Source organism: Gambusia affinis, linkage group LG23 (assembly GCF_019740435.1).
Source record: "Gambusia affinis linkage group LG23, SWU_Gaff_1.0, whole genome shotgun sequence".
Taxonomy (NCBI): domain Eukaryota; kingdom Metazoa; phylum Chordata; class Actinopteri; order Cyprinodontiformes; family Poeciliidae; genus Gambusia; species Gambusia affinis.
The window spans coordinates 5,057,794-5,084,890 of record NC_057890.1 but is presented as its reverse complement, the minus strand read 5'-3'; the positions used below and the strand labels follow the sequence as shown (position 1 = coordinate 5,084,890).

The 27,097-nt window shown below is 42.7% G+C and overlaps 1 protein-coding gene across 18 annotated transcripts in view; it reads right to left on the bottom strand.

The window, feature by feature from the left end:
- sox5 (SRY-box transcription factor 5) overlaps positions 1 to 27,097 on the bottom strand; it is a 251,315-nt gene that overhangs the window by 79,062 nt on the left and 145,156 nt on the right. For all 18 annotated transcript variants that reach the window (XM_044107512.1, XM_044107510.1, XM_044107513.1 and 15 more), the window contains 2 exons: positions 15,578 to 15,773; positions 4,915 to 5,137 (listed from right to left, as the gene is read on the bottom strand). In XM_044107512.1, the coding sequence (XP_043963447.1) occupies positions 4,915 to 5,137; positions 15,578 to 15,772 (418 nt within the window). In that variant the 5' untranslated portion in view covers position 15,773. The remainder of the gene's footprint in view (positions 1 to 4,914; positions 5,138 to 15,577; positions 15,774 to 27,097) is intronic.

Below are 27,097 nucleotides of genomic sequence, written 5' to 3'. Positions count from 1 at the left end.
AGATGAAATCCAAATTTTGGTTGTGATGTGACAAAAAACATCAAAAGCTCAATACTTATGAATGCCTTTGGAGAGGTGCAGTACAAAAAGAAAGCTGCTACTTAATTCAAAACTTCCATTGTACGTAGATTTATTTAAATAAAAACGTCCTCAACTAAAACACACTTCACAGTGGGAGCCTTCGTTCATCCCTCCTTCCAGCTGAGGCTACAGTAAAAGGAGGAGAGAGCAGAGCGCGCCCCAGAGGCCATGGAGCCCCAGTGGCGGGTAGCTGTGGCTGGGTAGCAGAGGGTCAACAGACGGGTCCAGAATCGGAGCTCAGCTGGCACTTAGCGCGTGTGAGCCACTTACAGTTGATACGGCCGTGCAGTGAGAGGAGAGAGAAGAAGAGAGGAGGAATGAGGCTGAGAGTCTGGTGAAAGTCCAGGGCAGTAGAGGCACCACTCCAGGGGCCGAGAGGAACATCTGTGCCCCATTTAGCATTTAGCAATGGTTCTCATCCCTTTAAAACCCCCTTGACTTCCTTTGTTCTATCTATCTATCTATCTATCTATCTATCTATCTATCTATCTATCTATCTATCTATCTATCTATCTATCTATCTATCTATCTATCTATCTATCTATCTATCTATCTATCTATCTATCTATCTATCTATCTATCTATCTATCTATCTATCTATCTATCTATCTATCTATCTATCTATCTATCTATCTATCCATCCATCCATCCATTCATCCATCTATCTATCTATCTATCTATCTATCTATCTATCTATCTATCTATCATATCTATCTATCTATCCATCTATCTATCTATCTATCTATCTATCTTTCTATCTATCTATCTATCCATCCATCTATCTATCTATCCATCTATCTATCTATCCATCCATCTATCTATCTATCTATCTATCTATCTATCTATCTATCTATCTATCTATCTATCTATCTATCTATCTATCTATCTATCTATCTATCTATCTATCTATCTATCTATCTATCTATCTATCTATCTATCTATCTATCTATCTATCTATCTATCTATCTATCTATCTATCTATCTATCTATCTATCTATCTATCTATCTATCTATCTATCTATCTATCTATCTATCTATCTATCTATCTATAAATCCATCGCTTGTTTTGGGTGGTGCTCCTGGGCTAACAGATTATTACGGGGCCTCGCTCTGTGCCACAGGGGCCAAAAGAGGCTAAATGTCGAGTCCAAAAAAACTGACCAGGTATGTGTTCTTCTGCAGTCATCTCCCTTGGGTTGAACTGCTAACCTTTCTCTCGATCCTGCACCTCCACTGCTGCCCTGTACTCCTTCCTCATTATGCCACATAATCACACACACACACACACACACTCACACGCACGCACGCACACCTACACACCTACACTCCAACATGAGCCACTCAGCCACCCAGCGACCCCGACTCGGGGAAATCACAGGCAGCCGGTGTCAAGGCATCCTCATCATCTCCCTGTTGCTCCTGAAGAATTTATTAAAGACAGTAAGTAATGTGGTGTGTGTGTGTGTGTGTGTGTATGGCCGTGTATCCCTGGGGTAGCAGGTGGCCGGTGGAGCGAGACTAGAAGATGAATGGAGGGAGCAGAAGAGCAGTGAAGCCTGGTTGGGCCAGGCCGTGAGGGACAGGATGCCGAGTCATTTATTAGCGGCCAAACACACACCTTAGCTTCCATAAATGCAAGCAAATGCGATTTTTTTTTTCCCGCCAACAAGCATACACATCTGCACAGTTTCTGTCACAAAAACATATGCAAATACACACACACACACACACACACATTTTCATGCTCCCAAAGGCTTTAACAGCACAAACACACACACTGACCTAGTATCTACCACTCGCCATTCATCTAGCCTAAGTAGAGCAACACTAGCCACAGACTAAATCTTTCAAACTTAGTGCGGGTGACTTTCTGTGTGTGTGTGTGTGTGTGTGTGTGATGTGTAGCTCAAGGCCTGCCTTCGATAGGCTGAGCCCCTCTTTCTGTTTCAAGATGTTTATCGTTTTCTGACCCATTTTGTGTCTTTGTCCCCTCTTTCACGTCCCTCCTGGTGTTAATGTTCAGACACTGTGAATGTGTGCGTGTCATTGATACAGCTGGAAGCAGGATGTGTGTGTGCATGTGTGTGCATGAGCAGTAATATTCCAGGCCTTTCATAATGATTAAAGCCTTCATTAAATTTTCATCCCAACCTGCTGTTTGCTGCTAATGGCCTTTGTGAGCCACACAAGCCAAACAATAGCTAGCCGGGCAGAGAAAAGGGATTTCTATCAGGCGTTCAATACGGGCCCCCTCGTCGCTTCGCTCCCCGTCCAACCCGTCCATTTCCCCTTTGCCTCTCGTCTTCTTTTCTCAGTTTTTCCCTTTTCTCTCTAGCTTGGCCTGGGCTTGTTGTTGTTGTTGTTGTTGTTGTTTTATTTTCCTATGTGTGTGTGTTGGGTCTGGAGGATCTTTTATTAGTGCGTTTCATTTAATCGTACGGCAGATAATGCCCTGGCTGGGTTTTGATGCCACACCGCCGTGGCACTGTGCTAATGGGGTCTGTGAAGACACTGCTTTTTCTCTCTGTCGCTTTCCTCTCCTTCTCATACTCTCTTTTATTTTTTTTCCCTCTCCTCACTCTGCCCTGGCTGAGTCATAAAGATCCATTATTGTTGTTTTTTCCCTGTGCAGCCAGTTCATGAGGTCCAGCGAAGCAGCGAACAACCCAAAACACACCTCAATTACAGTTCAGCTCGAAAAACAGTCCTTTTTTTTTTAACCTTCTTTTTTTTTCGGTAAAATGTGCCACAACAGGCTTCTTTATCGGCCGGAATAAAAACAAGCAGACGGCAAGAGCTCACCAGCCGTCGCGGGCGCTTTGAAAGCCTTCGAAAAACACGGTTACGACATCACAGCTTGAAATGAAAGCCTGTTGATGTTGTTTGGGGTGGGCATGAAACACATAAAATGTACCTACACTCCAAGGCAAGCTGCGCTGCTGTTCTTTCACCTTTTGGGCTTCATGTCAGTTGAGTTTGAAGCGGCGTGTTTCAGGATGCCTGAATGCACCGCTGCAGTGGCTTTGGAGACCAGAGGAGAAGTCTTAGTGCGTAAAAGAAGGAAAATCAATTGCTGTAGTATGTATTTGACTAGGTCTAGACAGGTCTGATGCGTTTTCAGAACACTAGAAACTTAGATCAAGCTGCATTAGTGTAAGCAGAACTACTAGTAACTTAACCTGGCTTTAGGCTGCCTTAGGGAACAGGAAGTTTAGTCTTTGTCCCTTCAGGATGGATCTAAATGTCAAGTTTAGATAGAAATCATTTCCTACCTGAAGAAATATGAGCACATGAATATGGTTTGGTCCAAACCATTTCATTGTATTTCTGGCTTTTCAGCTCCTCGTCCTGCTCTAATGCAAACCCTCTTACACTTTTGCAGCCTCCAACATCCTCTTACAGAACTGTCCTGAATTTACTTAATCAACCCCAACCAGTCTCCTTGTCCTCGTATCATTTTTCTGCCATGTTTCGCAGTTTCAGGTTTCTCCTGTCACTGGAATTTGTCGTTGCAGAGTGTGACAAATTGAGAAAATGTAAAGCGCCGCAAGAGGTCAAACACGCGATCACGATGGCGTCTTCGTGTAGATCTCTTAAATGAAGTTTGGAGGAATTATTTATGTGCTGACCAAAATGTGACTTAGTGGAAAACATTTGTTTTAATGACCTCAGGAAAAGTCAATGAGATAAGCCAAGAAAAGGTTTGTCAAGCTGGAGTCAGGTGGAGGAGCGGGTTTAACTGGTCGAGGTTTAATGCATAGAAAACCATCACGGATGGTTATGAATCACTTTTTCGGCTTTTTCTGTTTGTCCTTAACATACCGCAGGGAACTTGATCAAAGGTTGACTTCTACCTGGTCCAGAATTTTCTATTCCTGAGTTAAATGTTGCTGAAAAGACGACTTTGCCTCGGATGTTTGCATTTGGCTGCATTTGGACACTAAAATTGAGGTGGAAATGTGACATTTTCAACATGTTTTTCTCAGGCAAAATCTCAAGAGCCATAAAGAGATGTTCATGAACAGTGTTTGGGTTTTGCTTTGCTTTATTAAAGTGAGCTGAAGAGAAAAAAAAAAATCAATTCAAGCCATTGTTAAGAGGATTGATTGAAAACTGATATTGACTGAGAATTCCCCTCACCCCTTCCAGTAAAGTGGCGTGCTATTAAAATGATCTTCCTAAGAGAGACAGACACCCATTGCTGAGATTTATATCACATTCTGATTGTAGCATGCATTCCAGGGAATTTGACATCATTTATCCACTCAATATAAATGAGCATTAGCCATGGGCTAAATTTATCTCTTTGCATGACTCCAACCAGTAGCCTGAGGCTCTGCTTGCGAATAAAAATGCGGAGGTTAGTGGTGCAAAGCTCTGTAGGGCTCTGCCAGATCTCTGGTTCTCCCTTCTGAACAGTAAGAAATCTTTATCTGAGTGCTTAAAATGCATCATCCAAAAGGTGGTGAGGTGTTTTTGTAACCGAGACGAGTCCGTCTCCGGATTTTAAAGCAGCAAACATTTGGAGAGTTGTTAACACTTTTCCAAGCGGCCAACATTCACACTTGAACACATGCATCCGAGTGCACATCTTACTTGTCAGGTTGTGATAAATATGCAAAGCGTCGCGGACAATAGGCCCAAGCAGCTGAAGCTGTCGGTTTGCGTTCTGGGTAAACAAAGGCTCTCCTCTTGTCTGAACATGAGTGGGTTCAGCGCAGAGCAGAAGAGGCATGGAGAAGGTACGGCGAAAGAAAGAAAGAAAGAAAGGAAGAAAGAAAGAAAGAACAGACAAGCCGGAGAAACCGAAACATCTGGGCTTCCGTCACTGACCTTCTGGCTCGTTTTTGATCAGCTCCTCCATCTTGCGTTGCTTCAGCGTGTCCACGACGTCCGCCAGGCTGCCCTTGCGTCTCTCGGGGGTCCCCAGGGTGCCGGTTGCCGAGCCGCCGTCGCTGCAGGGTCTCCCCCCGCCTCCGCCCTCCTCTTTGCCCGGTGAGGTAGCGTTGTGCTGTGGGTAAGGACTCAGAGAGCTCCCCTTGATGCCATCGTGCTCCTGCAGGGCAGAGAGGATCAAGAAAGACGGATGACATTTTATTAGTTGAAAAATCACCCAAACTTGAAGACATAATGCAACTGTAGATGGAGTAAAGAGATTGAGGAGGAGCTGGCACAGACCAACTCATTATCTCCGTCCTTCTTTCCAACTCTTTATTCTTCCCTCTCTTGTTCTTACAACCCAATCCAGCAACTTTCATCCCCAGCCAGTTATCTCAAGTTAGGGCGCACTTCTTCCGTCTCTCTCGCATCCACTGGAATCTGCATTTGACTGACTTGGAGGTAGTTGACAGAGCGAACACATGAAACGACAGCGAGACACCCGGTTCACTCTAAAGTGTCAACGCTAACTCTTAATCACAAAGCCTTTGCGTTTGAGGGACGTCCAGCGCCACCGCTCCAAATCGCGCGCCCAACTTTCAGAGCTGCTGTAGTATTTTTTTTTTGTCCCTAAGATTCATCATAGCGAGTGCTGAGGGTGCGTCTCGAGCAAACAGAGAAAACGGCAAACAACGCTTTCCTTTTGAAAGAGCAAAACGCTGGAGAGGTGTCAAGTCATTTCCATGAAAAACAACAACTTTTATGTACACAGTGCAGGCAAAAGTAAACGCTCTGTGCCTTTATCCAACTTTTCACCAGGACTAATTATCCTTCGGTGTTTCTTTCACGTTGAAAGTGCGCTAACCTCTTGAAATTCACAAAGTCTTGTTTTTGAATGAGCATCTGTGCAGCTTGTAGCTAAATAGTTGATTATATTCCCTTCATATAAAACTTTGTGTGAGTACCTAGTGGCTTTTCATATCTTTCAAACTGCTCAAGCATTACCAGAATTTATTGGGTTTTATGCAGTAGACCAACACAAAATTATGCTAAATTGTAAATAGATTTTAAAGGAAGGAAAAAAAAAAAAAATTTTCCAAATAAATTTGTACTCCAAATACACAAAAATAAACCAGCTGCCTTCAGAAGTCCCATAATTATTAAACTTTGTGTGTAGCTCATCCAGCTCTTCTACGAAGGCTTTTGAGGTTTGTTAGAGAAAATTAGTGAACAAACAACATGAACACGAAGGCAAACAGAAAGTTAAAATCACAGTTCAATTATAAAACTACCCCATAAGTTCTGAGCATCTCACGTATCAATTGTCTGGACAACATGGCTCACAAATAAAATCAGATTTTGTCACACCAAATTTGAGATCTGATTTATTTCGACCAATCCCGAGTGTGAGTTAACCTGAACTCGAAATCCACATAAATAGAAGTTGTAAAACAGCCAAACAACATGGTGGGCCTTTGGTGTTCTGACGTCACTCTGAACGATGGAAAACCAGCATGTAATAAAAACCTTTTGTGTGACAAAGACAAACACTGTGGGTTTCCCTGAACATACCATTCCCCCATGGTGGTGGCAATAACATTTTCTACTCTTATCAATTGCTGTGTTTTATTTTGGATAATTAAGATGTCTTCCGGTTCTGGTGTTAAGAGTTCTTTACAAAATTAAGTTTGTTGGTCTCCTAAAGGGCAAACTTGCATTATTTTGCCAATGCCAATGAATTACTTGAAAATGGCCTCAAAACAACAATATTATCGTTTCTTGCAATAATCGCTGCACCAAATGCTCGTTCAGCAAAATTTGTTCTCGTAGTTTGTTTTATCGTACCTCATTTAATCCTTACAAACGTCACATTGGAGGTTTGCGGCTACGTCTTGCCGAGCTGTGCAGCCACACAGAGTCAAGGTGGCGTGAACCGTTTTGCCAAACGGCGGCAGGTGAAGGCTGCAGTAAGTAACTTTTAGCAGGTTAATCTTTGGCCCGGTAAAACCTGTGTTTGTTTCTACAGCCGGCATTATGGACTTACGGCCGGCTCAGGCCAATTAACCCTGTGAGGGAGGGCGCCATCAAACGCACGCAACCGACGGAACGGTGTGGCGATTTTCTCGCCGTATGCCGGAGACGGGGACAACGTACTCACGCTGGCATTCTTCCTCTTGAACTCTGATACACGAAGGTGTGCTGTGGCATTCCAACAACAAATGAGTCAGTCTGTCACCTCAGCTCTTTGTGAGCACGAGGGTCAATGGTCCACAAGGTTAATCTTTGGCTAATCTATCTACAGTATAAGGCATGCCACCTGAGACGGCAGCACACATGCACTGCTGCTTAGGACCTCTGTCTGTTTGTGTGCACAGGAATTCCAGCGATATTAAATATCACTTGGTGTATTAACTAAAGATTTACTTCTCGAGTGCAGGTGGATCACAGTCAAAAACGAGGCCCTCCGGGCCGCAAACGTCAGATTTTATTCTCTTCTGTTTCTCATTTGAAAAATACTTATGTAAGAGATCCTATTTAAAAACAACAACAACAAAAAACAAAGGAACAAAATAAGTATTTTTTTTTCTTTTCTCATTGGCTTTCAATATTGACAATGCTTTCATTGTTCGTGGCCCAGCTCCATATGAGAGGTCCAGAAGAGCATTATCACTTGGCATTTTCCACACCTCACTGACTCTCTCACTTCGGCTCGTTGTGTTTCCACACTCTGAATAAGTCAGCACGCTCAATAATTCACCCATCCGTTCCCAGACGTTCTTGCACATAGCACCGCCGCAGACGGACAAGCTGCGACCGCGGCTATTAGGATTCAAAAGTTGTATAGGATTTAAATTCAAGTTAGTCTTTTATTGCGGCACCAAGATTCTTTTGTGTTCTTTTTTTTATTTTACTTTTATTTAAAAAAACTTAAGGAAAAATTTGCAAGGATGAAATTATCATGCATGCCATTGATAATTATGTTAAAAAAAAATCCAATGGAACCATTTTTTTAAAATTATTTTTACAATTTATTATTTTTACAACAAAACTCCCTGTTTCAAAACTGTTGAATGTAGTGACATCAGGTCTCCATAATAACCACAAGATGTCATCTAGTTGCCAACAAGTTGTTTTGGAAATGATGGCAACAAAATTACACTTCCTGTTCTACCACTACAGATGCAGACATGAGGATTTTGATCAACTGTATGCCACGCGAGAATAGACTCAGATTAAGCAAAAAATCCCCTCCATGGGAGTTTAGTATAAAACAAAGAAAAAGGTGAAGAAGTTTCTCATCCCACTGGTTGAGCAGGTGGGAGGATGTTTAATGCTGCAGGAGTTTTGATGAGAACCATGATAGATTTCACAATACATTCACTCCAAAACATTGACACTTCCATGTATATTCAGACCTAAGTCTTCTAGAAAACCGGTAGATCAGACAATCTAGACTCTGAGGAATAGTCAAATCTATCTCTCTGTGAACCTACACATGCTGTACTAATGGAAAGAGGTGAATGTACAGTATTCACAGGAAGTGTGCCGATATCTGCATGAAGATGGGATTGTTTTCCTCACTGAATAACTCTACTGTTTCTCCAAATGTTTCAGCATGAGATCATGCACTGACGCAATAATAGAGTCCAGCCTACCACAGTCGCGCCAGAGGAGCAACCACTACTCATCTGGGAGGTCAAAGAGGAACCCAGCTCAACACCTAAAGCACCGCAGGCCTCACTCAAGGTCAATGTTTATGATTCAACAATTACTAAGAGAGGTTTGCTCAAACAACAGTGATCCAAAGCACAGGAGAAGAGGCACCTCTAAATGGTTCAATTTAGAGCTGTGTGAAGGATTTGGAGTGGCCTAGTTAAAGTCAGGACTGATTGAAGAAGTGTGGCAGTTGGTATTAAGTTTAGGGGGACGAGGTCTGGGTTGGGTTTCAACTTTTAACAAATTAAATCATCATTTTACAGCTTCCTTTGTTTAATAGTTGGAAACATTTAAGTGTCGAAACAGAAGGAATTTGTCCCAAATTAGTATTGCACTGTAAAATTTTTCACGGTTCTCCTAATATGAGGAAAAAGATGAGGCTTAAGTGAACTTCTGCTTCGGCCATTAACACTGCAGCAGAGTCTTGTGATCTTAAAGCCCTCAAAGACCTTCCTCTTTCCCCTCCATCACCTGACCACGCGGCTGCTCCCGACTATCTGTGCCGCTTCCATTTCTCCCCTATAGTCCCGATTAGGACATATCAGGCTTAAAAAAGCGGATTTCTTCGGGATTATGAGTTGGATCAGAATGCAACAAAACTGAAGGCAGAGAAGGTGCGCGAGCATGGAAAGTCGAGGAAAGCGCAACATCCAAAGACAAGAAAGACAGAGAGAGAGAGAGAAGTGGTGTTATTAGAAGAAATGGAAGAGGAGCAAGTTGAAAGAGAGAGATACAGGGAGACAGAGAGCAGGCGTCTTGAAGGCAACGGTCACACCTGTCACATCCCATTTATCTAATCCAGTGCCTACTTAAAAGAGCCGCACTCTTTCTTTCGAGAAAGATGTTGCGCAAACAAAACAAACGGAACAAGAATATGGAGGGGAGACGGGGAAAGAGGGGAGGTGGGTATGTTGCTGTCGAGAAGCTGCCAGGGAGATGTCATCTGGCAGCGTCCAACAATAAAGGTCATTTCCCGATCAAACGGAATTAGCAGGGGAGCCGCTGCATCGGGGGCTCCGGCTCCGACAGACAGCCTGATCCTGCAGGCATCTTAACATGCTTATGCTTCTTTCCCAATCAACCTCCGAGCGCCTAATCCACGCGCCGCACGCGCAGACCAAACAGAAAAACCTTTTTTTTTTTTTTTTAAAAAGAGAGATTTTATGATGTAAATGGGTGTCACTCAGCTCTCCTCCTGCTGTAACGCAGGTTGAAAAACTTTTCTCATCAACATGCATTTATTCATGAGTAGAAACGGAAATTTGGAGCACTGTAAATGTTCATGCCCTCTGCTCAGTGCATGTGTACGAGCAGCCCTTTTTTTTTTTTTTTTTTTTTTACCCATTTCTTTTGCTATATATGTGACACTGGCAGTGCACATAGCCTGTAGGTGTGTGTGTGTGCGTGTGTGTGTGCATATATGTATTTATATGCACTGGATGAGGCAGGCTGGTAGTGTGGGCGGTTCTGCCTTTAGTTTGCAGATGTCAATTCTCTTCCAAATGACTGGAACAAAGTAAAAATTGCGCCTCACTCTCTTTATCCTTTTACTGCCTCTGCAATGGAACCGAATTAAACAACTTTTGTCTTCTTAAGCTCATCTGTGAGGGGAGGTTGGTTGAAAAACACTTTACTCTTGCCAAAAAAATGCAGGAAGCAAAAAAAAAAAAAAAAAAAAAAAAAAAAATATAAATGCTATTTTTTCCCCAGCAGCCAGCGTATATGCTGCTGTTATTTATTTTTTAAAACTCCCTCGGCTTGCTACCCTTCCTCCTTTTTCTCTGTTGCCTGACTCTCTCTCTCTCTTTTCTTTTTCTTTTGGAACCCCCAGCCTGACATGTCTCGGGCTGTGAAAGGTGTACGCGTGAAAAAACATTTAATGCTTGGCGCGTCGCTGCGGATCAAGGCATGGACAATGTGGCAAGTAGGAAGAGCTGGAAACAGCTGCTCGTCTAAAACACGTGCACACACACACACGCACACACTGAGGATGTCACTGATCGCTCCCCGCAGGGGGGTGAGACTCAGGTCCACGCCAGGGCTGCCAATCTCCCCGATAGACTACTTCACAAAACTCAGAAACCCTGCTAACACACACACACACACACGCACACACACACAATGCAGCAAATCCCTTTACATGCCATGGCTAAACGCAGGCACCGACCCTGGAGACCCTCAGGCTGGGACAAACCACTAAACACACATTACTTTACTTCTGGCAGCTTTAAATCATATTTTAATACAATTAAAACTCCAATCGAGCCCTTAAAAGAAGCAATAATCTTAAATTTAAAATTCCTCCCAATGCCTGGTATCCATATCCGACACTGCAGCTGCTTTTTGCTGTGTTTTTTAAATAGCTGTTTTAGCTAAAATCTGCACCGGTATATTTTACGGCGACCCCTCGCTGTTGACAGGCAAGCGTGTGTTGATTCATTAGTGCATCACTGGCATGAGAAATTAAGTGTGACCACTGTGTCTCAAGACTGCTCAATGGCTGTGTAAAATCTGTCATACTCACACGAACACCCACGTGCACGCACGCACACATGTGATCACACATTGAAATGATAGAAGAAGAGAGAAAAAAAAAAAGGAGAGGAAAGGGAGCGACTGAATGAGAATTAATGCTCGATGAAAGATCGGTATAGTTCTCCGCGGTGTAAGCGGGCGTCTCGGCTGTTAATTAAATAATTTGTGTTCATCCATTAGCACGTCTATGAAAGAAGATGTTCGCCTCTGCCTGATGTGAAAACATTGTTGGGTTTTTTTTTTGGCGAGGATTTGCAAACAAACATGAAAGGAATGAAAAGAAAGGAGGCAAAGGAACAAGATGTCAAAACCCCCGGTACTTATTGTGGTGCTACAATAGTTACTTTTAAACAGGTTTCTCTGAAATGGGTCTCTTTTGTCTTTATCTGGACAGCTGCATTATATCTGAGCACAACGCTGATTGGTTGTGCCCAGTAATCAGAGTCTGCCTATTTTATTTTATTTTTTTGCAACTATGATGGATTCTAAGCAAAGGCAAGTAAGATATTTTAACGGAGTGATAATGTTAAGTAAAATACTATGTTTGTAAAGCATATCTAGGACCAACTCCCAGGGTTTTAGGATGGCTATTATTTTTAAAAAGCCACCTTGAGTGAGAGGAAAGTGCAACTAAGTGAGCAGAACCGAGTGGTTTTAACAGACATGTGTCCTGGCTTCCTAAACTGTATATTTTGCAACTTCTAACTGTTTTTGTCTTTCTTGTAGAAGAGCAAAAAAAAAATCTATTAGCCTGTAAGCCAGCTCACCAGCAGTACGTAACAACAGGTGGGGGAGAGGCTAACGTGCTAAGCTATGCTTCATGACACCAGACAAAGTCATTCCATCAGACTGAATGGCCCATTTGAACAAGTGTCAGTGGTTTTCAACCCACTATTTCATCATTATTTGGTTTATGTTTTGGAACCAGAGATTTGTTTGTAAGCATGGCAGGAGTGTAGTGGCTTTTGCAGCACAAAGCAACAGGTGGGGAAGGGGCAGTCCTGGGTTATTCTGTTCTTCAAAACAGGGAAAACTTCATTTACGCTTTCACTTTCTCTGGCATCTCATTTGGGGTTTAGTGAGCCCAAATGAAAAGGTTTTAATAGTTCTAAAAGTCTTAAAAGCAAAGTTCCCCCCTTTATTAGCTTAATATAGAAACTCATTTCTCATTTATTCTGTTGTAAACCACACTGGGCAGCACAACCTCCCCATCAAGTCCAATGTTTGCATGGCGAAAAAAAATCTTTTAAACGGCGTTATCCAACACCGATCAGGTTTTGTGAAACATCCCGTAGTGAGTGTGTGTGTGTGTGTGTGTGTGGGTGCGTGGGTGTGTGTGTGTAGGTATAGCGGTCGGAGCCAAAGGCGAACAGGCAGGCGGAATGAAGAGGTCAGTGTGTAGCTGAGCGCATCTCCAGCACCGTGCTAATTCACTATGACAAGATAAAGCTGTAATCTCACCCCCCCTCCTTCCCAACTGTCCCACTGCTGCCTCACTTCCAAGTCAACCAGCGGCGGATGAGCCATTTACTTCCCCCACTTACAACAACTGCTTCAGAGAGGAAGAGACCCCCATCCCGATCTCTTAAGAGTGCTGTCGACACCCCCACCCCTCCACCGGTTAGTAAATCTCCTCTCGCTTTCAGTTCCTCCTCACTCCCATCCACTGACAGTCGGCAGAGAAGGGATTGGCACTGTTAACCTCCTTTTCTCGCTCAAAAAAATTCCCAACACACATAAGCAGGCAGTTGCCAGCTTATGCTCCACATCCAGCGCCTCCTCTCTGCCATCCAGTAACGAAGCAGCTGTGGGTCCCTCTGAATGTGAACATTCAGGAATTTTCTTCTCCAACCACCTGAAGATAACAACGATAACACCATTTTGTATACACTCAATCTAAATGAACCTGGATTAATCTAATCGCTGTCCTCAACAGCAACAGATAACCCATTGTGTGTGTGTGTGTGTGTGTGTGTGTGTGTGCGGTGTTCCTCCCCAGGCCAGGACTTTGGTTTACAGTCAGCACCTGTCACACACGCAGAGTCCATGGAGCCTGGGAGGGACCCGAGAGCCTAATCAGAGGGCTAATTACAGAATTAGCTTTCCATTACAACTCCTAAACACTGTTTATTGTTTTACAGCGTGCAAGTGTTTATTGTCACGATGGGGGGGAAAGGTCGATGGTCGTTATCCACGTGCGTGTGACAAGGCCTGCATTTGGCAAACGGAGGAAAAGTTGGTGCGCAGTGAATCACACAAGAAGGTGCATGAACAGTTTTCGGCATTTACAGTATTCTAAATCGGCCTAAAGATCACGTCATCATTTGTTTTGAGACAGGAACTGTAAATAACTCAAAATGCAGACAGAAATAAAATGTATCCTAATTGACATAATAGGAAAGTGAATCATATGAAAGTTCATGAACAGTGTGGTTGCTTACTTAGGAATACGTCAGGTAATATCAGCAGCAGATACCAAAACATATCATGAATCACAACAAAAAATGGATGCAGAACGCATCATCATAGTACATGTGCCATCCAGTGCCCTCGAGAAAACGACCTGCCACAGTTCCTGTTTTGCTTTTACACAACGAGGAAAGTTCTGGTTTCCTGAATCGATGAACACCAAACTTTCTGAGAAAGTGCTCCCTCAAAACCACTAAACATGACATCTTTACTTCCTAGATAAACAAAGCTGTTGGGGAATATTTGCATATGACAAACATGGAAAGTCAAGCAGTCTAAATGAGAATGACTCACCGCTTTTATTAGGATAAATCTGCTTTAAAACTGCAGTTATCAAGTTATGAGCTACATGTCTGTTGACCAGCAGAATGCAGGCTGGCTCCCCCAGCAGAGAGCCTTACTAATTAATAACAACTTTACAATGTGTAATATAAGTAAATCAATAATATGATCCAATAAAAATAATTTTCATACCGCTCGCATTGTAAGACTTTTATTACAACAGTTGCTATCACGTTATCTAACCTTTTATTTGGAGTTGTTTTTATTTTTGAATCATGCACCAAAGGAAAATGGAGAGTTCAAATAGTGCACAGAATACTTTTCTTTTTGGTGTTTACTCTTTATGGTGTCAAACTGGAAGCAGAAAAAGTTGATTATGTCCTTTTGATTTTGTAAAACAAAAGTGTAGTCAGCTGAGCAGCAGTATGAAGTAAGAGATGGAGCTTTTCCATTGGAAATGTGCACAAACCTTAAAAAAAAAAACCCACACACAATTTCAGAATTGCTGTGCTTCCATTAAATAAGAAACACAATTAAAATCCAATGTGAATAAGTTTGCTCATGCAATGAGTTATTAAAAGACATCCTCCAACTACTTCCTGTTGTCTTCTTCTTTGTGGTTTGTGCCAGTAGAGAGTTTCTGATCATGTGACTTGTGTAATGCGAAAAAAAGTTAAATAAACCGACTACGACAAAAAAACACCTCATCCTTCCACCAAAACATTTTATCTGAAAGAGTTGGATCAAAATTGCCACATTTCGAATATTTTTTTAATGTTAAGTTACACACTAATCACTTATATGGCCAATGGAAACTAAGCTAGTGCGGGGTTCAGTTACCCAACTTTATGTCTAATTATCTCAAAGCAGCACAAACATTAAAAGTGCTTAAATGGTAGCCTGAAACTTTCTGCTCTGATTCAAATCAGCTCCCAGCTACAAGCTGCTATTTACCAACAGAGGAAATCCAATTCTTCCATTTTTAGGTTTCCATGTGAATCATCAAAGGGCCTTGTGCTGTTTATTTTATTTTATTTTTTTTCCCCCCTCTAAAACCAGTGTTGGTGCTATATAATAAATGTACAGCAAAATCCCAAAAAGGTTTCTGAAATCTTTAATCCTTTGGCCGTTATATGCAAATGAATAAAAAGAAAATTTCCCCCTCAAAAAAATTCATTTCTTTTCAAGAGTCATTTTAAGAGATGACAAACATGCAAGGTCAGGGAAGTTAATTTGTAGCTGAATGGATCCACAAATGAAAACATTTTCCAGTAAAGTTTATTTGCAGTTTTTTTTTATTATTTTTTTTTTTGTCATTCCAGCTCACTGAGGAAGCCTTCATTAAATACAGAAGGCAACATTTTTCCCCAGCACCACGTGTGTGTGTGTGTGTGTGTGTGTGTGTGTGTGTGTGTGTGTTCTCGGGTTTAGATTCCACCAACATCTCTCAAGCACCAATAGAGGTTGAGATGAGCTGATCAGAAGGACGATGGAGCATCACCTACGTCACCTTTCAACCCCTCCGTCTTCCCATAGGTGTGTGCTTCACCTCTCCAAAAAGACAGCAAGAGGGTTGGGACCCAAAACCCCCAAACCCACATAAAGGTGTCCTTACTGTGCTGGGGGGGCTATCCAAGTGGCGGCTGGGGGGCGAGTGAGGGGACACCTTTCCGCAATAGGAGGCCAGAGGGAGGTGGATGACACCGCCTGGTCCCTCGCTCTCCTCGTCCTCCACTCGCTGTCTGCTGGTTGCCATGGTTACCTCTCCATCTGTCCCCCCATATGGAGAGGCTGGTCGCTTGGAAGACATCCTGGAAAGGAGGAGATAGAAAGACGAGGGAGAGGAGGGAGAGACGGGAGGAAGAGTGAGCAATATTCAAAAGGGGATACGGCTTGTAAGATGGAGGAAGTTCCTGTCGATTTAAAAAAAAGAAGAAGAAGATAAAAAGTACTTTTTATAAACTCCCAAATGGTGTTGTAAAAGGTTAATTTTTAAGCCCTTTTTCATCTCCGCAGCTCCGACGTGCTCCAGGTTTTGCTCTTCTGCGTTTCTTTGAGCGAACCTCTTCAATAAATCCCCTCCAGTCAGCTTGTGATCGCCCCGGCTGCCTGGCAGACCTTCAAACCTGCTCTGAGGTCTTACACTGTGTTTACCACGGGGGCCATTCAGAATTCACTTCCCCCAAAAGGACAAGGCCATTACTGCTAAAATGGAACCATGTTGCACGGGGCATTGTGAAGGAAATGACCACGTCTTGACAATAGGGCTTTTCACGCAGAAACACAGGAGGAGAGAAGGGGGGGGGGAGAGAAAAATGGAGCGAGGGCAGAATGTACAGTGACAGTAATATGTATTTATGAAAACGTGTGGACAATAGAGGAACCGGAGGAAAAAATAGCTGGCAACATGACAGCCCTGCTGTTTGCATTTGTTACCGTGGCTTTATTCCATTGAAAAGAGGGAAAAGGATATAAAGCCACATCTATTAGATGAACTCTGTCTCTCGCAAGGTAAATTTGCCTCCCTGTACTTCAGCTGAATAGGGATGAAGTGACTATGCGGCAATAATAGAATTTAATGTGGTTCTCAGCGTCGCCTGAGTGCTTTCAGATGCACTTGTCAGCCTTGAAGCCACTGCGACTATGACCCTGGGTAATAGGCTGCTAACGCTCAGGGGGTGCAGAGCCAACACATGACAGGGGACGGAGGGACTCTGGGAAACTGATTGTGTTGAGAAGCTGTAAGAAAAGAAAAAACAAGCAATAAGCAACAGGCGCTCACCCCTCAAACTCCTCTAATTTTTTATTTCCCTTTGAAATAACAAGCTGTTTTCTTCACTCATCTGCACACGTCTCTGTCCTGCATTCATACCGCGCCGCGCTCTAATTGGCTCTGTCATCCTCCACGGCCTTTCTCTCTCAAATTCTTCCCCCATGCTCCCCGCTTGTCTCCAGTAAACTGATTACACTCTTGACTCTATTGGATTTCCTCCGGACTGTACATCTGGCATTCTTCCTGGGAGCAGCCCTGCTCCTAATTCGTCGCTTATTTACCTCATGACGGTGGAAACGCAAACAGGATCGAGTGCCGCTCGCTGGGCGCAGAACTTTTATCGCACCTCGGGAAGGCTGGAGTTGAAGTAAAATAGCACAACAACAAAAAAAGAAAGAAAAAAAGCTGTGATTTAATGACTTGCAGGTGATTCTGGGGGGATTTTAACTGCAATATTTATAGGTGGAAAAGAACACCTAGGTGTTTTTTTTATTTTTATTTCTTCATCTTGTAAATCCCAGTAAGTCTTTTTTTATATATATATTTCTAAAATGTCAAGTTTCCGAAGGACAAAAAGGTCCAGGGGAAACATTTTTATAGCCCTTAATCTTTTTTCAAATGTGGTCAGATTACAAATCTGAATGTGTTTCACTAGGATTTTATGAGATTGACTAATAGTAGTACATTGTGGGCTTTGACTAGGCCATTCCCTCTGGCTGTACGTTTAGGGTTGTGCTGCTGGGTGGTAAATGTGGAAGAAAACCTCTATAAGGTTTTTTCCCCACATTTATACTGGATGAAGCTCCATCAACCTCCCAATTAACTTCTCTATCCCAGTTTGAGAGAAGGATCCCCACAGCATGATGCTTCCATCACCATGTTTCCCCCAAAGTGGTTTGTCCAAAATGATGTGAAGTGTGAGCTTTCAGCTAAAAGTTTGATCTTAATCCATCAAGCAGGACTTCTTATTTAATGAAATCTGAAATTCCACAACAAAAGTTCAGAAAATACTATATATATAAAAAAAGTTTACTTAACATCTTTTAGTTTTATGGTTTTTGTCATTGGACGTGGTATTATATTGATGTGTGGATTATGCCTTCACTACCTTGACTGTTGCTGTTTGCTACCTTTATTTAACTGAGCCGAACGAGGAATAAAAAAAGATGAGCGATGACGTCATACAAGGCACAAGATACCCTTTGAAAAGGAGGTTTATAAATGAAAACGTAAGTGAAAAAGAAAACACAAATGGGCATATTCGGAATAATGCTGATCAACTACTTTATGCCTGATGTGATGTCACCTGAGGCATGCATTTGTGTTAGTTTGGTCTTTATTGGCATTTCTGATGATTATGTAACTTTTACAACACGTAGAACCGCGGTGACATGTTGGTCCTGTAAGTGATAAACTACTTCAGAAGTGACTTCATTGACTTTACAGAAAAAGCCTGGGTAGCAGCTTTAATCAGACAAGTGTTCGACAACGCACAGCAAAAACACAGAATCTAACTTTGGTCTAGTTTTTAGTGCAAAAAACTTAGTAAACTTGAAGTAAGACAAAACTAACTTACACATAAGTTTTCAGCAAAATATAGGAACTTGTTGTAAGTCAATAATTCCTTAATATTGATTTAAAAAAATCCACTGACTTACATATTGGAAAAAATGTTTTGTTACAAGTGAAATAATCTGCCAGTGGATAAAATCAACATTAATGAATTACTGACTTAAAATAAGTTCCTATGTGGCTAAAAAGTTACATGAAAGTCAGTTTTATCTCATTTCAAGTGCAAGGAGACATTTGCCCTGTAAACTAGACCAAAAATACTAGGTAAACATTTGTGTCTTAGCAGTGTCTAAACTTTCACGCCAAAATCAAAATGTTTCTTTCATTAACTGCTGTTTTATTGCTTACAGTAACATAATTCAGCGGACTCCACATCCTTCCACATAAAACAAGGCTGAACTTGAAGTGATTGCTCTCATAAAAAGGACAGTATGTCCAGGAAAAAAAAAAAAAAAAAGCACAAGAACAGCATGAAAACACATCAACAGGAACAGCAGATTTCTTTATCTCTGCTGGACGCTCCACCTAGCTCAGCAAAAAAAAAAGAAAAAAAAAGAAACGCGTGTCCATAAATGGCCGCTGGAGTTTTTGTTTCGTCTTTATGACAATCGAGGCGTTATCTCTAAATCTGATTGACACGAAAACTGAAACTGACTTGCAAAAACAGTCATGATCCCTGGGTTGTAAAGAGCGCCTGTGCTGGCGCCTGTGTTATGTGGCGCTTCGCACGCCGTCCAATGCAAGCGGCAGACCCAGCTGTACAAACTGCCTTTTGAGCCACGCGGCACTCGCGCACACACGAACCGAGGCGCACACACACACACGCATGTGTGAGCTCACACAGAACAGAGGCCTGAACACTGCTGGTCTGTCTTCATCACTACCTGTTTACTTTACCTCCTTTCACTCTCTCACACTAAGGCCTTTTGTACGGGACACAAACACACGGCCCCTTGTACCCCTGTATACACCTCTGTCTGGCCAGGAGCTGACACGCAGCTCTGAATCCTCAGACCTTTCCCTTGAGTTACGCACCTTCTGCTACAGAAAGTTTCCCGCAAACGGTGGGAGGCTTTTAATTTGGATTTTATCATTTTACTATCCATCATTTAACCACTGTAGCTCCTTCGGCTTATCCAAATGGACTGGGAATCCAGAGTTAAATATTAACCCAAAAAAATAAACACACAAGCATATATACAAACCAGGAAAGAACCAGCTCCCAGCCTTAAGATTAAAATGTTACAGTTTCAAAATAGCAAACAGTTCTTGTCCTTTTCATAGGAAGCCAGAGAAAGTACAGAACTTACTTCAGTTTTCTGGATAGCTTCCATAAAGAAAAGCTATCACACTTAGCCCTTCCTCAAAAGACAGATAAATTCATCTATCAGGAAAAAAAAAGACATTCAATATATGGAAATTAGGATTTGGTTGATTATTATTAGCAAAGTATACCAAGGTTTGAAACGTTGGTGTTTCAAAACTGCAAAAACGTCTGAGAAAATGCCAGAGCGATGAGAAACTTCAGGTAGGCCAGCTAAAGAAAGGCTACTTCACATTTAGTTGGCTTAAAATCTAAATAAATTTGGCTTATTGGAGAGATTTCTTGTCTTGGTGTGTGAAAATTCCTATTGTTTGATCATCGCTGTGTGAAACTATATTGGGAAAGTTGCTAACATAAGGCTAATGCACACTGTAGTGCTGAATGGCACAAAATGGCTAATATGAAAGGAGACTCAGAACTTTCCTTTGACTTGTCTCAGTGTTACTATAGTAAGAGCTGAATGGCATAAAGGAATAATGCTCTGCACATCTGTCACAAAGACTAAAAACTTCAACAAAATTTCATTGGGTGTTTATAGGTTCAATGTTTCTGCTTAGCTTCTGTTTTCAAGTCAAAATAGACAACATTGTTAGAACTGGAAATCAATATGTCATAATAGTTGAGTAGAAGGAATATTTCTTTTCTGCTTCAAACAGACAAAGTTGTCTTACGTTACGTATTTTAATAGGACACGCCGGACCAGAACGACCACAGCGGGACGTCTCATGTGGTCAACGTTTCACACCATAAGATTTTCTTTCTCCTCCTCTTCTTCCCCTTCTTTTCTCTCCCCCCCCCCACCGGTCCCACCACAACTTCCTCAGAGGTGGACGGCTATGAACGCTGAGGTTTTTCACAGTAACCCCCCGCCCCAACCTCTCTTTCTCTCGCTCTCCTCATTTGCCTTTGAAGTGGAATTACTACACAATTGGGCACAGCGGGTGTGCAGGTTACGCCGGCTACTTCATTTAAAGTTTGGCAGGCCTGTCACACTGATGGAGGCCTGTAGTGAAAGCATGATGGGAGGATTTATTGAGATAAAAGAAAAAAAAGATGCTGCTTTATTAAGCTGATAAATCGGCATAGTCAGTAAGGTTATAATTGCTGAATATTTGCATAGTGTGTTTTTTTTTCAGCAATAAAAATGCTCCCAAAAAAAAAAAAAAAAACTCTCACAGCATACACACACACACACACACACACGAAGCGGTGCACACAGTGAGAGCGCTAAGCTGAGATTAGAGCGCCACTTCCCCTTGGCTTTTTGATGATTAGTGGCTCCTCATCTAAGTCCCTCTCATATCACATATGTCGTCCGCCGCTAAGTCACTAATCGGACAGCGACGGACGTCCATTAACGGCCCGAGTAATCGCTATCAGCGGTGGTTAACCGTCTCCTGGCCGCTGCGCACTGTAATCAACACACACACACACACGCACGCACAAAACCCATACAGATGTAAGAGTGGCTGAGAACAGGCAAAGATGTCTAGAGAAACACACTTTTTGAATGAATTAAGCAGAACGGGGACAAAGATTTGTTTAAGCGTCAATGAGGGGGAAGGAAAAGACAACGCAATCATTGCATGCAGAAATGTCTCTGTCTCACAAAGACACGCACACGCTCACACACACGTTGTGTTTCGCTCAGTGTGTCTGGCTTCTAACATAATCATAGTGCTAACTGCTCTTGTTAACTCCTCTACTCTGAACAAGCTTTCAGGGAGCGTGGGAGCCTCCTCTGGAGAATTCCATGTGTGTGTGTTACATTTGTGTGTGTGTGTGTGTGTGTGAGCAGCTTCTTTTTAAATCAAATCCCATTGTTTTAGCCTGTAAAAAAAGTCAATCACATCTATGATCTGCACTTAAAAAAAGAGGGAATATATATATATATAATTTTTTAAAGACGACAACTATTGTGTACCAAGAACTGTCACTCAGGTGTGGGTCTATCTGTGGAAATGTGAGCCATCTTTTGAAATTGCTCTCTGAGGGAAATTGGAAGTGGATATCTAAAATAGTTGAGCGGAATGTGCCTTTTTAGATAAGGCGCACAGGGTGCCTTTTGCCTTCTAGGAGCCAACCGCAGCATTTACATCCATATGACACCTCAGGCAGGAATTTAAACAAATGTTTCCCCCCGCGTGTCGAGCTATCACTCGCTTTATTGCTGTCATTTTCACCCCCACTCCTCTTCTCTCCTTCCCTCTGCTTCTCTTTTAGCTTTAAAGCGGAAACAAATCTCTATCTCTTTTCATCCTGCTTCTCTCTCTTACACAATGCTGAACTTATCCTAACATTTTCTTTACTGCGCTCACATTTTCTGTGGCGTCTTCCTCTCTGGTCTCTCTTCACACAATCAGCTGTTTGTAAAAACTTCTTTCTATCCTTTGTTTTCCTGTCTCACTTTTCCCCCTCTCTAGGCAGACTCTTAAGGATATTGCCTAATAGCTATTTATAGATTGTCCCTTTAATTAGTGGGAAGAGTAGCAGTAAGAAAAAGCTCATACAGCTTCAAATTAGATGAAAACCTTTTTCTGTCTGTGACTTCGAACAAGGTATTTTGATATTTTGCTAATGTTGAAAAAACACAATTTTTGCAATTGTGGTGTCCTAAGAGACAAGGTTCATTGAACCCAGCAAGCTTTTTACTCTGTGCGCAGTCTCGGCAGATCACACTGATCATGCGTGCGCTTTTACAATGTTTTTTTTTTTTTTTGTGATGCAGTTTCGGGATCTAACGGTCTGACAGGACAGCCCGCCGCTTCTTCTGTCTGACTGTGACATCTGCTGCACTCTTCCTGAGAATCGCACTAAGACTGTGGCAGGGTTAAACAAGACACAATTAAAATCACACCTGATTACGTTTGTTCACGCAATAAGTCAATAAAAAACATCATCCTGTCTTTTCTTTTCCGCCAGTAGTGATGACATAATTCGTTTGATGGGAAAAACGTATTTCTTTGCAATTTTACGGAATACGCTAATGTCAATACAGTCGAGAAAACACCTGACCCTCGCACACCAACATTTTCATGAAAAAATATGTTGTTCTTTTAATTGCCGCCTTTCCATTAAGCAAATTTATTTTTGTAATCCCAATTTGCGCAATTACATAGTCAATGGAAACGCAGCTAGAGATGCAAGTCAAAGCTACAAAATGTACTGCAGAACACTCATGGTCACACACAGACACACCCACCCAGGCGCAGACACACACTCAGCCTCACAAACACAAAGCGGCCTCTGTGTGGTGCCCTAAATCGCCGGCCGGCAGCCCAAACCGTGTTTCCTGTCCAGCTTAACCACAAAAGGCAGTAACACACAACCCTAATGTCACCACTGTTAATCACACACACATGAATGCATGCATGCAGGGGGAAAAAAAAAAGGAAAAAAAAAAGTCCTGTGTTTTGCAAAGCAGAAAACGGAGGCCAACTCATGTGGCCTCTGGGAGAACCATTCTCTCTCTTTTCTTTTCTTTGCTCATCCACCCAAAGCTTTAGTCATCACTCCTCATACTTTCCTCATACTTTCCTCATACTTTCGACGTTATATTTATCCCGTAACACTGAGTGAGTGGACGTCACAACAGTGGGTAAGGAAAGGACAGCGAGGGGAAAGGGAAGAAAGTCTGCTGCTGTCTGGCTCTCGAAGCCTAAACAGCTCGTGGGAAAAACTCGAGTGTTGCTTTAGAAGAAAAAAAAAAGAGGCAAGAAAGACAACGATGGGGGAGCAGAGAGAGAGAGAAAGAGAGAGGAGAAGTGCATCCGGCGGATGGTGAGTCGGATCCCCCGGTGCTTCGCGAGAGGGATAATGTTTATTGAGCGAGGGGACAGTGTTTTTTACCATTGTTCAGCTGGGCCTCTGTTTGTGCCGCATTTGTTAAGCAATCCATAAAGGAGTTGTGGCATTTGTCTCACTGTCAGCGACTTGGCCTGCCCTTGCAAAGCAGACCCTCACACACACAAGCTTACATCCACAAACTCCCATCTGGCTTTGAAAGTCTCCCACTTTGCCCCCAAACTGTCCTGGCCTCCCCCCCCTCGCTTACCTGGGGAGACAGAGGTTTCGTTGTAGATCCTGACACCGTCTCCTATTGTGGATTGTGGAAAGATGGAGGCTTTTTTTTTCTGTGACTGCGTGCACTTCAGGCAGGGTGGATGAACAAATCGGATGAGAGCGTGGAAATGAAAGTGTAAGCAACATCCATGCATGGTGACCTTTAAGAACACCACCCCATTTTTCACGGTCTTTACACATAACTTCAACAAATTAGAAAGATCTAATCTCTTTTAAAGCAGAAATTATTCGACCTGCTGCTAGCACTTTAGTATAATTGATTACTGTTAAACAATGTTTTAAACATTTGCTTGTTAAGATGATTCTGATGCATGACTTTCTGCATAGCAGCGTAACAGTGATGGAAAATTGGGGTGGCACTTTTTGTAGTTTGCGCACAACGACTGGTTGTGTTTTTGGTGGCCTGAAGCACTTCTATAGAGACAGCCTTCTCACAGCAACAGGTAGGGGAGAGGCAGCAATGAACACACAGCTAAAGATTCTTCGGTAACTTAGTCCGATAAACGGGACTTTAAAAAGGTAGAAAACGATAAGATTTTCACGTTTGGGTCTCAGTCTCTCCTGACGCAGATGACCGGCTCGTATCGAGCGGGCTCTGTTGGTGTTTCTCTGCTCTGCTGACACTGGAATGCACCCTGCTGACATTTGACCTCCACCCGATGACCCCCATGTCATATGACCCGACTCTAGTTAGCCTGGAGGGTAAGAGGTTGCAGGGGGGACACCTTTGTCAGCACACGCACTTTCCTCCTTCTTCCCGGTCACTTCTGACACTGAAGCTCTTCTCAACACTCTCGCTTTCTTTCATCCCGTCCTCTCTGAGCCAGAACCACCACAACGGGAAGAACAAACGCAGCCTGTGCAGAAACCCCCCGAGGGTCAGCTGATCAACCCGGGTCGGGGCACTTTAGCATTCTCCTTTGGTATTTTTCTGTCTTTCCCTTCTTTTTTTCTCTAACCCCCACCCCCCTCATTGCTTTGCGGATGGAGACACGGTTATCAAGGCTCTCTGGGGACAGACAATATGGCCTAGACAATGGACTCCAATCCAATGTGGTGGGTGGGTGGGAGAGGGAGAAAGGGAAGGCGAGGGAGAAAGGGAAGGCGAGGGAGGCCGAGACAGGGCCACAGGGGGAGAGAAGAGGAGAACGGCGAATTAGTTTGCAGAGCACGGACATTCTGCTCAATTACTCTGCTCTCACAAATTCTCTGTCTTCTTCTCCTCTCCCCCCACCACAAGCCCCAACTAAAACTGCCTTAATCTCACCCGCACCTACCGCCCCCCCCACATGCAGACTTTTACATGAAGTACAGCGGCGCTTAAGCTGGAAGCAGAACTGCTCACTCAAAATTAGAAACGAGTGATAAACAGCTGCAAAAACGTCTTCGAAAACGAACGTGTCTCACAACTTGCCCACACAAAATTCGAAGAGTTAGAAGTTTCACACAAAGACATCTGGACTACAAATTATAAAGCACTAATTGAGAGAATTTCACCTTGCTTTTTATTTGATCTTACAGCATTTCACGGCTAATCATGCTAATATCATTTAATCATATATAACAATGCGTCTTCCTTTATGAATCGCTAATTGTCCATTTGGGTTAGGATCCAAATCTGAAAGGCAAATAAAGCTGCAGCTGTCACAGCACTTTGCACGAGGCGATGAAATGAACTTCCATCTCCGAGGCTACATTTTAATTACTAATAATGAGACTTTTTGTGTCACTGAAATCCAGACAATTCCTCTGGGCTCTTAGCGGCGCTCTGATGTCAGATTGGATACCAGTGTCGTCCCGCTTAAACCGTTCAAAGTGTTGACATGTCCTCTGCTGACACACACACACCTATAAACCGAGGGGGGACAAATGGAGGGGTGTGAAAATCCACCACCGCCTTAACACCACCCTGACAGAGACCTCTTCCTCTCCTCCTTATAACCCTCCTATCCCCACAAACACACACACACACCCACACACACACAAACACACACAAACACACACCCAGCCCTCTTTTCACTTCATCTCTGGCCCTCTCACTTTTCTGTAAAAACCTGCTTCAAATGTCTGCTGGTGAGGAATGTGTCAGTTTGACCACATCATTTCTTTTCCCCTTCATCTCGCTCTCTCCTCCACCTACAGCTAAAATTTCAAATTTGGCTTGTTTCCTTTCTTCTATTCTATCATTATTATTATTATTATTTTTCTCCCTCCATCTCTGTTTGGTCGCTTTAGTATTCTCCTTTTCTTTCCCTTCATGTGTTTTCAGTGCGAGGACACAAGGCCGTGTTTGCAGATTTGAATAATTTCAGCCGTGCATTAAAAGTTCTGCAACACAGCAAAACAATCAGAAAACTATAAACAATTCTCATCCATTTCTGATGAGAAAATAAGAAATATTACATTTTTAGCACGTAAAAGTTAAAAGGTGAAGCCGTAAAATAGAATAAAATTAATCTGATTAGTTAAAATGTTAACTTTCTACTCTTCAAACTAAGAGAATATTTCTTAAACACTGTCAAACTACACTTTACCAACATTTTTAATAACTTACAAATGAGCAGAAGAGGAAGAAGAAGCATGATGAAGAAGCATGCAGACACTTACTGTAACACATGTACTGAGAGCATCATTGCAAACCTTTGGGGCTGAATCACACACACATACACACACACCTACACACACACACAGGAGCACAGTGGAAGATACCCCCACCCTCTCTCTCTTTCCGTCTTGCGTGCACACATCCAAATATGAACATGCAGAGGCTCTGAAACACGGCCGGAGCCGCGGTGATGGAGTGCATTACTGGAAAGCAAGAGTTTTAAGCGCTCTCCTCCTAAGTCATTGTAATCCCTGCATTTATCTCCATACATTCTGCTTTTTGTGTGTAATCCTTTAAATGTTTAATTCCTTCTAGCTGTTGTTATCTGTCCCTCTCTTTCTCTTTTCCTCCTCGACCACTTTGCGAGGATTGAACGGTTTATTAAAAACACGTTTTTGCCACTTCTGAATATTTCGCCTCCACGAAACCCCCCCAGCCTCCCGAAATCCACACCGCCGACCCTAGTTTATCTCAGAACAAAAGATTAGTTTCATCAGTGCAAAAACAGAGAGTTGAATATAATAAAAGTCAAGAGAGAGAGAGAGAGGGAGGGAGGGAAAGAAAGCAGAGAGGAAAGAGCGGTGTTACCCATGTTATGATATGTGTGAGTTAGAATTAAAATGTATTAGAGCATAATCTGCCTCTCGCGGTATTAGGATCAAACAAGCATTATTGCATGGGCGAAAGCCACTTGTGTTGACAGTGCAAGGTTAGAGGGTTCACACCTCTAAATGAAGGCAGGCCTGCACAAACAACAGAGGAGCACAGTGAGATTAAT